Source organism: Nannobrachium achirus, assembly GCF_963921795.1.
Source record: "Nannobrachium achirus genome assembly, chromosome: 16".
In the NCBI taxonomy this organism is placed as follows: domain Eukaryota; kingdom Metazoa; phylum Chordata; class Actinopteri; order Myctophiformes; family Myctophidae; genus Nannobrachium; species Nannobrachium achirus.
In genome coordinates this window covers 50,600,047-50,612,197 of record NC_137823.1, presented here as the reverse complement: position 1 = coordinate 50,612,197, position 12,151 = coordinate 50,600,047, and the positions used below count along the sequence as shown (strand labels likewise).

At 38.7% G+C, this 12,151-nt stretch overlaps 1 protein-coding gene across 2 annotated transcripts in view; it reads left to right on the top strand.

Annotated features, from left to right (window-relative positions):
• Positions 1 to 10,574, top strand: part of snx17 (sorting nexin 17) — a 37,762-nt gene extending 27,188 nt beyond the window's left edge. Inside the window, exons 11-15 of one of the 2 annotated variants that reach the window (XM_080744655.1) lie at positions 4,033 to 4,158; positions 5,016 to 5,093; positions 6,437 to 6,511; positions 6,597 to 6,638; positions 7,443 to 10,574. In XM_080744655.1, the coding sequence (XP_080600781.1) occupies positions 4,033 to 4,158; positions 5,016 to 5,093; positions 6,437 to 6,511; positions 6,597 to 6,638; positions 7,443 to 7,562 (441 nt within the window). In that variant the 3' untranslated portion in view covers positions 7,563 to 10,574. Of the gene's footprint in view, positions 1 to 4,029; positions 4,159 to 5,015; positions 5,094 to 6,436; positions 6,512 to 6,596; positions 6,639 to 7,442 lie in introns of both variants that reach the window. The other variant, XM_080744654.1, reaches the window with a different exon arrangement.
• Positions 10,575 to 12,151: the final 1,577 nt, after the last annotated feature.

Sequence of the window (12,151 nt, the reverse complement as noted above, 5' to 3'; positions counted from 1 at the left end):
ACCTAGTGTCTGGGTAGGGCCTAGACAACCACATGTCTCCTCCACTACGCATGGAGTCACCAGCTGCTACTTTTCACCGGTGTAATGTATGCGGAGGAACGTGCTATCTCCTCCCGGCCAAGCTGGAGGCGCTTTGCAGTTACCAAACCTGAGTCTCCACAGTGGTGGCCAGGTATTTTACCCCGTGATTCCAAGAAGGGAGCTATTTGTGTGTGTGAAAGGAAGGCGTCAGGAAATGATGGGAGATGTCAAAATGTTGTCCCATTCCAGTGTACCTTGCACCTTTTTAATAAAGAAGGCAGTAACTAAATCGTAGTTGCTCCAGTGCCTTCCTTTCTATCTCTGTTACCATTGTTCTGATCCTGTGATGCACCGCACCTGCCAAACCTACCTGGTTGGTGCGCGGTGGGAAAACCTTTGTTTTTTTTTTGAGAGAGAGAGAGCGAGAAGGTCAAGGACAGATGTTGTCCATTTTTAATCCTACCATATTGTTATAGCATTAAAAAAAGATCAGACACCCTCTGGTTCTCTCTGTTCTCGCTTCTCTCCTTGTTGACATTGTCGTTTGTTCACAAAGTTTACCACTTCTCCTTTTTGTAAAGTTGACCAGCTGGTCCTCTCACTTGGCAATATTTTCTATTTTTGCACAGCAGAGAGGGATAGTGTAGTAGGAGAGACGCGGGAGAGAAGTGTTGGAGCGAATCCAGTTAGAGAGCAGATGTTTTTTTCCTAGAGAGGTGGGTTTTTGTGGGGGGGTTTGACCGCTACGCTACATACAGTACATGCTACCACTTCATTCACTCATTAGCGCAGACAGGGTCTTACGGAACGCATTTCTTCACCCAGCCAGAGCCAAGTACCACTTTCTGTTCCTGCTGCAGACTGAAAGTGCTGACCCTCCATGTTGTTCGTCTTCATCAGTCCAATTACACCAACACATAGTCACCACAAAGTCTTAACGGCATATTGATCCACCAGCCTCATACCGTGGAGCACCAGCCTCTACTAGAATGTATACCAGTTAAGACTCTAATCGGGAGATAAGCGACCGTCAGGTCGCATACACAAACTTTAGAAGGCAATCGTATGCAATCAGGAGGGAATATGGGAAATTGGACAGATCCATGTTGATGACATGACTTTAACCCTGCAAGGCCCGAATTAATTTCTACTGGCCAAAAGAAATTGAAAAAAATCAGATGGTGTTGTAGGAGTCCTAATCACAGGAAAATGTAATGTTAAAAAATTAATAATGTTTTTGTAAGGTTTTATAGCCATAAATCATAAATCATGCTCCAATTTGCATTTTGGGGATATTTTTCAAAATAATAACACATGTACATGTTCTAGACATTCTAATGATCACGAAAAACAATATTACAGGGATTTTACTTTACTTTTTGTGAGGAATAGCTTCAGTTAAAAAGTGAGATGATGTTCGTCCAGACGCTGGAATTTCAACTTCTCTGGGAAGTGTGAATGTCAGCCTCTGTGGGGCGTATTTATATGCAAATATCGTGGCCAATGGCATTGTAATACTAAACAATAGGATTTAATGATGATGTTAATGTGAAAAAAGAACAGGAAAACTAATTATAACATTTTTTTTTTAAATGATTTAAAATTTTTTGCCAAAAAGCAACGCTGGGCCTTGCAGGGTTAGAGATACTGTGTACCGCTTTGCGTGATTTTTGGCCAAGATTTGTAGGAGCAGTGTCCAAAGATGTGTTCTGCAATAAATCGGCCTAATGGTGGCGCTAGAAGAGGGGCATCTGAGGAATGAGGGGGGTGGAGGTTGTGAGTTGCCATCCAAGGAGTGTGTGTGTGCAAAGTTTGGCATGGATATGGGCAACGGTGCCTTCTTAGGTTAATTGAATTATCGGGAAGCACAGCTTTTACATTTTTTGGAAAAAGAAAATATATATTATCAATGAATCAATTATTAACTACTTAAGCATTATGTTATACTTCGTCGACAACAGGGGCTGTTAAGTATGACATCATTTTGTTGGCAGAGGAGAATTTCTGCCCCCAGTTTCCGTGAATCTTTTTACTATTTTTACTATTTACACATTTTTCTTCTCTTTGTTGTTGAAAGGAAAGTGTTAGAATTATACTTTAGTCGTTATTTTTGTCTCGGATCTGTTGAAATAGCGAGGGACAGAAAATGCTCTGGGGGCAGAGTTCTCCTCTGCCTACAAAATGATGTCACGGCTTAAAAGCCCCTGATCTACAAGGTCACAAAATGACTTGATGCGATCATACAACGCATTGTGAGATATTGTAGATCGTCTATTTTCCCTTCTTTCTTTTTTTTTTTAAATTCCCAGAATAGGGATGTTAGGGTTCATGTGGTTAATGAGGACATTCCATCCCAAACAAACAATTCAAAACATCCTATTTAGTGGCGTACTGCTATCCTACTTTACTGTGCCATCTTAAATGTCATCTTAACGTTTTTAACGAGTTGCACAATAAAGGGAATGAGCTGTACGTTTCCGCAAGGAAGACAATTTGAAACAGTTTCAGTTGTGTGTGTGAGAGAGATGGGGTGAGAGTGCCTTCTTTTTTTACCAGACCCTGTATTACTTCCTACACACTCACAGGCTGCCACTGCCAGCACACGGAAATACATACGGCTCTATTACTGTTGGGGTTACACACCATTAAATATAGGGCATATCTACAAACAACATAACAAGCAATGTGATAATTTTGTCTATATTTAAAAAACGCCTACCGGTATAATGACATGCCTGACATAGGGACACTAGGTTGAAAGCGGTTACGTCTTTCTTTGGGTTTTATAAATATTTAACAATGAAAAATATGAGCTTGTGGCTAAATAATAACTAGGCTACATTGGATCCTTTGTGACACAGGTTCCTTTTTCCATATCCCAAAAAGTTACAGTTTATACAAGGTTGTATATATACTGTGTGTGTGGGTCATTCATGCTATCTTCTGTTTATTTGTGTGTGGGTGTGGGTGGACTGGGTTCGTGAGTAGGAAGTAGTCCTAATTAGTGGACCGGAAAGCACTGAGTGACTCAGTACTCTGTCACCTCTAGAAATAAATGAAGACAACCAAAGCCAACGTTATATTCTTGGCCATGGCCAACACAAGCCGCCAGATCAGCTTCAGGATGTGCCTTGGCATGAACATTTGTGGTTTAAACTTCATAAGGAAGCAAGACTACTTAGCAACAACACTTAAGAAACAATCCCAAAAAAAACACAACTGTTGCTTATTGCTTACTTATAATAAGCAACATTGCCCAGAAGTTATGTGCAAAGTTCACAGGAAAACGGGAGCTGTGATGCTGCCCAGGTATAGGGCAGAAAACTTGTTGGGATTGTTAATAACATTGTGTGACAACACGGAGGGAGGTTGGGGAAAAATATATATTTTATTTAAAGCAAGTATAATTGATTGATTGTTAAAGTAAGCATTAAATAGCTCTAATAGTGTGATCGTAATCGTTGCAATAGACAGCGTTACTGCAGTAACAGTGGTTTCCCAATCTCTCCAGCTCTTTAGAAACCGAAGGTCGGCATACCAATTTCATCCAACCAGAAGAAAGAAACTCATGTAGCATACATCATATATACTTGACAATGGAAGTGATGAAACAAAAACAAAAATAAATGGACAAAATTGGAATTGGAACTATTGAGCTGATAAATGGGTTCTCTTTCCTGATTGGATTAAATTGGTGATACGGGGAAATGTATTTTCTAGGAGATCCTTATTACCAGACAAATCAGAGCCTACTTTTAACCAAAAGAATATCACTTTGAAATGTGTAATTGTATGCTTACTAAAAGTGTTTTATTAAGAATTAAAATGGCTTTCACTGCAATACCATTGCAGTGGACAAAAGACGTGTCCATGCATCAACAGCGAGCGGTTAGAAGTTGTTGACAGGACTTGTGGCCACAATGACGATGTACAATATGGTCAGGTTGCAATTACAACGTCTGCCTCTCAGCCTGTCCAAATAACCATCTGGTGTCTCCTCCTACACAGCAGGTTCCAGTGGCTAATGGCACAGCCAATCCCTGCAGCTCGGCCAAGTGCGAGGTCAAGCTGGAGCTGGCCTTCGAGTACCTGATGAGCAAGGAGCGGCTCCAGTGGGTCACCATCACAAGTCCACAGGTATAAGACCTCAATGATGGCTTCAAGCAGGGTCACTCAACAGCTTGAGAATATCTTTGAACCCATTTAGACCTCGATGGCATCTGTGTCACTTTTGTCCACTGTAACCATTCTTTTTTACTTAAGCTTTTAAAAAATAGCAGATATACAAGGTCATAGTGCGGCAGCGAGTGCTGCGCTATGAGCTTGTAGATCATTTTGAAAAATCGTGAAAATGTATGAATCTTTGATTACAGATATTTTTAAAGCGAACATTTGTAACTCAAAATATATTGAGAGGAGGGTCCACGGTCAAATACTTAATTTCTTCGGGTCCTTGACATTAAAACGTTTGAGGACCACTGACATAGAAACATAAGTTTTTCAGAAAACATTTTGGATTTAGAAGACATTTGAAGAATCAGAGAGTGTCCAGATGAAACCAAGTTACAGACCAATAAGGGTCCACGGAACCAAGATTGAGAGTGGTTTAATTTGTACATACTGCGTGACTGGGTTGAATGTGATTATACACTACTTTTGTATGTTTTCTCTGAAAGGTGTGAGCTATTTATTTTATATTAGAGCTGCGTTTAAATTGAAATAGATTAAAGGGATATTCCACCGTGCCTCAAGACGAAATCAGGCTGACCCTGTGGACTCATTTAACTGAATAAAGAAGGATCAACTTGGATGATGGGAGCTTTTTTACTTTAGTGACCCTGAGTTGTATTTAAGATTAATTGTTAAACGCAGGATAAAGGGGAGGGAAGAAAAACACTAGGCAGTATGCAGGAACAACATACTGTAAATATTATTTTGGGGGATTTCCGTATCGGATCAATAGAATTGTCTGACTCTTCTTCTCTAATCTTTAGGCTATCATGATGAGTATCTGCCTTCAGGCCATGGTGGATGAGCTAATGGTGAAGAAGTCGGGCGGCAGCATCAAGAAGGTTTGTTATGTATTCAGAGAATCAACTCTTCCAACTCTCAATAGATTACTTTTCCTACTTATCAAATTATTGAGAAGCACTTGAATAATAATAATGCATCAACAAATCAACACAGACATTTCTATTGGATCTTTTATAAGCGCCTAATCAGTTTAATTTGATTAACCACTTAAAGGTAGGGTAATTGATTTGCACTTCTGCTTTGGCAATGTAAACATATTTTTCTCATGCCAATAAAGCCCTTTGAATTGAAAAATAATTTTTTAATTGATTTGATAGTACTCATTGCTATAGATTGTTGAGTAACTGGAGTCTCCATGACTACAGCTAAGCTCTTTATTAAATAGAAAATGCGTTTGTCAGGTCAGGATACCAATTTTATTCAATCAGGATGGAGAACTCAGTGAGGATACAGATCAAACAAGTGCCATTGGAAGTGATGACACAAATGGTTGAGCATACCAAATTGGAACTGGAACACTGTAAAAATTAAGCTGATGAATGTTTATTCTCTCTTGATTGGCTGCTACCTGGAAATGTATTTTCTGGTTATTAAAGAGCTGGAGAGACAGAGAATGAATGGTGGTAAATTTATTGTTATCACATTTTTGTCTTAGGAATGTGACAAAAAACAAAAAATATTACTGAACTCTACTCTCCATGGCGTGACTAATAAATAGAAAAAAGTCATTTTGGGGGTGAACTCCTTTAACCACTTGAACCCTAGCATCCATATTGGGAGAACTTTAGCCAAAAATAGCAGATCTACAAGCTCACAACACCTTGCAGAAAGAGGTTTGGTGTAGAGGGGAAATAGAGCAGACTAAGTACAGAGTGAAAGGTCAAGTTTATTAAGTATTGACGGTTTAAGTGGTTAAATATGTGAAAACACACATTGACATGAATTCAAAATACACAATTATTGTGCTGTCAAACAATGAAACGATATGGTATCTATGATAAGGTAGTGGGGGTCCGTGCTTCATCTCTCTCAACTAAGGGGTCCTTGGCCTGAAAACATTGAAGACCCCTGCACTATCGCAATGATTACTATCAGAATATACTGTAGTATAGAGCTTTAGAGTGCCTGGGTGGCGCAGTGGTAAAGTCCCTGCCCCCCACCACGGAGGGTTCCAATCCTTTTTTTTTTTTTCTCGAATTGGTTTTATTTAATCGTTTAGTTAAATTGACTACTGCACCCCATACACTTAAACTTTATAATGCTTGTTACTGTCTGTAAACAAACCTAAAATATCTGCAAGGCACACAGCACACATCAGATATTCAAGCTTTTCTACTCTGGCTGCAATACAGTATCTCCTGTTGTACTGTGTCACATGTAGATGCTGAGGAAACGTCAGAATGGCTCTATACACCGGTCAGACAGTCAGCAAGCTGTGAAATCTCCCCCTCTACTGGTGAGACTAGGACAGCATATCACATTTGTTTGCTGCTTTGTCTGGTGCAAAATGTATTTGACTTTGAATCTTCATATTGCTGCAGGACTCTCCAGACCCAAATCGTGAACAGATCGTCAAACTCTCGGTAAGTGTACATTTTAGAATACATTTTACTGTTTGATTTATAGTTAAGTTCAAGTTTCTGTTTATCGGTTTTGCACGTTTAGCAAAATGCAGCCACATTTGGCCCCCTTTATATTGGTTACTTACTGACCAGCTGAAATGGCTTTTTGCAAACCATATCGTGATGTACTGTATTTCCTAGTGAAACGGTTGCTGTGTGAGTGTGTCTCAGCCAATCACAGCGATGGGGGCGGGTGGTTCATTTATTTTATTTCAGATGGTCTTTAATAATAAGTATGCTCTAAAATTATTATATATTTGTAATGTGTACTTTACTCTGTTGTCTGTCTGTTTAGGACAGTGGTTCTCATCCTGTGGGTCGGCAAATTATTTGGGGGGGTCCCCAGATGAGTAACCTAATGTGCAACATTGTTTTCTCTCTCAACAGTAAACAAACCAACATAAAGTTTAAGTGTAGAGAGTATCTGCACATTTCTAAAATTACAATTTAAGGACTTTTTAATACCTCTAAAATGACAAATTAAATGTTGGCCAAATTGTCAACTATTAGAGGCAGAAATTGTGAAAATAGCTACATGATCACAACGTGACCAGGTAGATCTGCTATTTTCACAATAGAACCATGTTATACAAAATGTAATGCCTCAACTCTTGCTGCTCGTCAGGGTGGGGGGGTCCCGGTTAAAATATGATTATTTTTGGGGTCGCGGCCTGAAAAGGCTGAGAACCACTGGTTTAGGAGATGCCAGAATTACATCTAGCATCATTGCATCATTTACTAAGTATGCTATGACTTTCCATACAGACCAAGCTGAGCTCGGTGTCACTTCGTGGGATCAGCGCATCCAACTCTGCAAATGACATCAGTGGGAATGATTTCCATGGCAACTACGCTTTTGAGGGAATTGGGGACGATGACCTGTAACCCTTTTCCACCCCCCCCCCCACCACCCCCACCCCCATTCGCCTTCCATTACTCTCAATAATTGGGATGGCAAAGATTCCCAGCTGAGCTGAGCCAAGCTGCGTGGATCAGAGATGTCGAATTCTGCAAGATTGTAGCTTCCCCCTGGAAAATGTGTTGCCTTAATACTCTCATCTAATCTCCTGACAGTCTTAATTTAGAATGTAAAAAGATGTATTTTTCTGTCATGGTCACCAGATTATGTGAATTCTCCCCCCCATCTTTTATCAAATTTGTTATTGTCGAAATGTGGTCAGAGAAAGCAATATGAAACAAAGCCTTATATGTACTATAAAGACCAATTTAAGAGACACTTAAAGGGTGATGTTTGAGTAGTACAGCAGCTGTGGAGAGGCGACTGACTGGTGGTGTAGCTGGGGGAATTGTTTGGCTGTGTCAGTAATGGGTAGATGACAACTTGGCGAATGTATGGTCAGTCACTGCAATTTCATCGCTCACCTAAGACCAACTTGGGTATCTGATCCTTCAGAAAAAAATGAAACACCCCTTCAAGACATAAGTAATTTGCGTACAATATGATGCCATACATAGTATTATATACAGTAGCAGACAATAACCTTCATACAACATGCATAGTGTAACCACTCAAGCCCTATTGTATTCTTTGTAGTACAATTGTGTCGTGCGGTGAAAATGGCCGATCTGCAAGCTCACATTGTGCCGTGTCACTTTCATGCTGCTAGAGCCACGAATAGAGATTATTTTGCTTGTAACAGGAGCTCGGGTTGAACGGATTGATCCCAACGTCCTAGCCCTTCTAAAAGTGTAAAGGCATTGGAGTTTCAGGACACGTCATATGCATGTGCAAACTTTCTGTCCAGTGAAGAGTAGCAGCCGCTGGTCTGATCCCTCAGCACAGTGCTGAAACTAACAGAATAGTGGGTCTTCTGCTCAAACAGAAATGGAGACAAACCTCCGATGGAGCTCAGTTTGGTGTGACATGAGCTTGTAGATCAGTTATTTTCCCTTATATAACGACTTGCCCAAAATGGGGACGCCATGTTGAATGTACAGTATTTGACTGTTAGTATCAGTGATCAGCATTTGGGCTTGGGTTTGGGCCTGCCTTCAAAATGGTGAACATATGTAGTGACACTAGTTGCATTGTGTTGTCTTTTTAGCCCTTATAACTGGCATTGTTTCATCCTTTGGCCATGTTTTGACAATGAAGGAAGGAGTGTAACCATTCGGTAAATGTGACCAAATTTGACAAAAAGTACTGGTGGTATATTTAAGTTGGGATTGCATTAATCTGAATTACAGAAATCAATGCATTCTTTCAAAAATGTTTGCATGTTAATTTTGATCATTTTATGTAATCGATCATACACTAAACAATGTCCTTTCTATAGGCTAATGTCCTTGCCACTTTCTATAATGCATTCAAATGATCTGATTGACAAAGAAAATGAAGAGCATGTAAACTAAGCAGTATGAAAAGCTAGATCCTTTGGTAGCTGCATGTTCCCTTCAACTCTAGAAGCAAATATCCAGTACAACCCCACACTACTGATAATACCACAGAACTGGATTTTTGGAAGGTGATCTAAATTATATAGTCTAATGATTGACTTGAAATATATCTCAATTGTGAGATGTTGACAGCTTAATCGCATCGGTGGCTTGTGTTTGAATCTAACCAATTTTAATTCAGGGAAATGTGTTATTTCCTACAGTATCTATCTAGCCTTCAAGCTGTCAACCATTCTCTTCATTTGGCCATGGTAGAGTGAGTAATGGGAAAGGATTTGTCTTATTTTACGATTTAATTTCAGTTTCATATTTTGTTTCCGTAAAACTGTCACCTAATATTTTAAGCGCAGCCACTGGTATTGCCTTTGCAGAGAGTCAAATGCCTTAACTTTTTATTTCTGTCTGAACTACCTACCATTATCATTAGGAAAATGGGGCAGGTATGTCATTGATGTTGTGTAGTTACTCAGCCTTAGCCAGCGTTGGCTAGAATCTTGCAGAGCACGATAGATTGATTAGTTTGGCGGACCTCCTTGCACTTGCTGAACCCATAATTTTGCACAGTATTACAGATGGAGATGGATATTTATTGAACGAAGTTGCTAATGTCTAAATATTGTGGGGAAATTTCCAAGGGGGCTCTGAAAAATCACCTTTGATTTGTTTTTCAACCAATTATTTTTCAAAGTTACTCATAAATGCCAAAATATAGTTTACTAAAGCATTTTGCACAAAAGAAGCATTAAAAATTATAATGTCACTTTTATATTATGTACATGCAATTAAGAAAAAAGTATTCTCAACATTTACTAATATCTATCATCAATAGTTTATTGTAATCAAATAAATCAAATGTAATCTAAGCTGTATAGAACAAAAGGATTTCAAGGACTAACATTTATTATTGTTTACAGAATGTTTTAGGGAACTTGTTTAAAGTGTTTACAAATTCCACATCTGATTTTTGATTATTGATTGTCTTTTTTTTTTTGTTTAGTAATAATGGGTTGTGTGGAACATGCTCCTAACATTTTGTTAGTATATTGTGCCAATCATCTCAGAGGTTTTAGCTGAAAAGGTGCTTTCTTGAGGGCAGCACAGTTGCTGGTTTGATCTCTGAACAAAAGTTGGTTATGGAGCGTTGTGAACAAAATGGACATTCATTCCAGATCCCAGTCTTCCACTGTTTGCATCTGTTAGAGAGTGTGAGCAGTGAAGCTGCATTTCTTTTCTTTTTTACCGAGTTGAAATCTCCAAATGTAAATGAACCGGTGCACTCTCATTGGATAGTCAGAACTGTAATCAAGAAATATGTTATTGTCTTGCTCTTTCTTTCATAATTTTCTTTCCTCAGATGGCTATAGGGTGGAAAAGACACAAGGGTGTCACCAATGAGGCCTATTCTGATCATATTACTGAGCAAATACTTGTAAGCTGCAAAGTCCTGGATTTCAATAAATGTATAGTTGCCAAATGACACTGCTGACTATTGAATATTGCTGACACTTATGCATCAATGTGTGGGTGTGTGTCTTCCAAAAATGTCAGGGTATGGCTTAGCATAGGGGCAGCTTGTTTTCTGAACAGTGTGTTGCAAATCTCCAGCATGTAAGGAAACCCCATATGGTTGTAGGTGAGCAATAATGGAATAGCTACAGCATGAAAAAAGTTAGTAATTTTAGTTGAATAAATATTACAACTAAAGAAATGAAAACCAGACGGATATCCAACATTAAATGAACTCAAGTTCATGTGTTTATTTCAAAATCCGCACTTAAGGCATTTATGAAAACACTGCATAAGAACAAAAGAACACTTGGGGAACTCCGCACTAATTACTTGGTTTCAATGCTCCACTGAGTCAGGGAAACCTGAAAAATGTGTTACTTGCATATAATAGTAATTCACAAGGAGATGAAAACGTAAACAATGGCCTCAATTGTTTTGCCATTAAAGCGACACTATGCTTTTTTTTCATTCTTGAGCGTTTTTGCACCAATTTGCAATTCAATACAAGTAGTTTCACTTCTAGACCTTTAAGTGTTGAGGTGTGATCAGCCTTCTCAAATATTGTCCTGAAATCTCGGAAAGACAGCTACTCCTACAGTAGGCTGTGTATCGCCCCCACACCGTTAAACACAAATAGTATCGCTTTAACAAATGTCCCTAGCTTGTCACACATTCAAAATACAAAAGAAAATGCTCTATATATATTAATACGATATGCATTTGTAATGGTGTAATACAGCCACATTAGAAAAATAAACAAAAAACTATACTATACTGTATAGGCTATATATTCAGTTCAGACACTCTCATGCTTAATAATGAGTGTCTTTCTTCAAGTAAAACAAATTGGCTAATTTCACAGTCAACAAGACAAGTAAAATGACTCAACATACATTCTCTCTTATTATACTCTTCCCAAAGGGTATGAGGACAACAATTTGGGCTCAGACAATCAAAGACAGCTGACACGTGGATAAACTTCATGTGGTAAAATACTTAACTCTAGTAAATTACTAGAAACATGTTCATGTATGATTTATAAACCAGCTGCTTTCCCAAAAATTATGCCACTCAAAAACAAACATGGATCTACATGCTTTATACTGTAATGACCATTCCATCATATTCTTTTTGACCTTGGAGGAAGTCAAGAGATTAAAAGAGTGCCGGTATAATTCACAAATAATTATTGGTACTGATACCATGTACATTTTCCTCACCCAAACGTATTTTTTAGTCGACCAGTCATGAGAAATTGGTAGAAAATGCAGCAATGCAAAGATATTTCCTTTTGATTGTGCTTAGATTTTGAAACATTAATGATACATGCACTTTCAGTTACTGACAGGCTCTGACTTCAGCATATTGATGCATTTCCAGACATGCGGTCTCCTAAATGACCTTCTCTCAGAGGGGTTTAGTAAAAGATTATGTACAAAATTCATAATTTGAAATTATCTCCGCCAGGAGATCATGTTTTCACCCGTGTGTCGGTCCGTAGCTAATCTTGCCTATTACCAAGACAAGCATTGTTATATTTGTGTGCA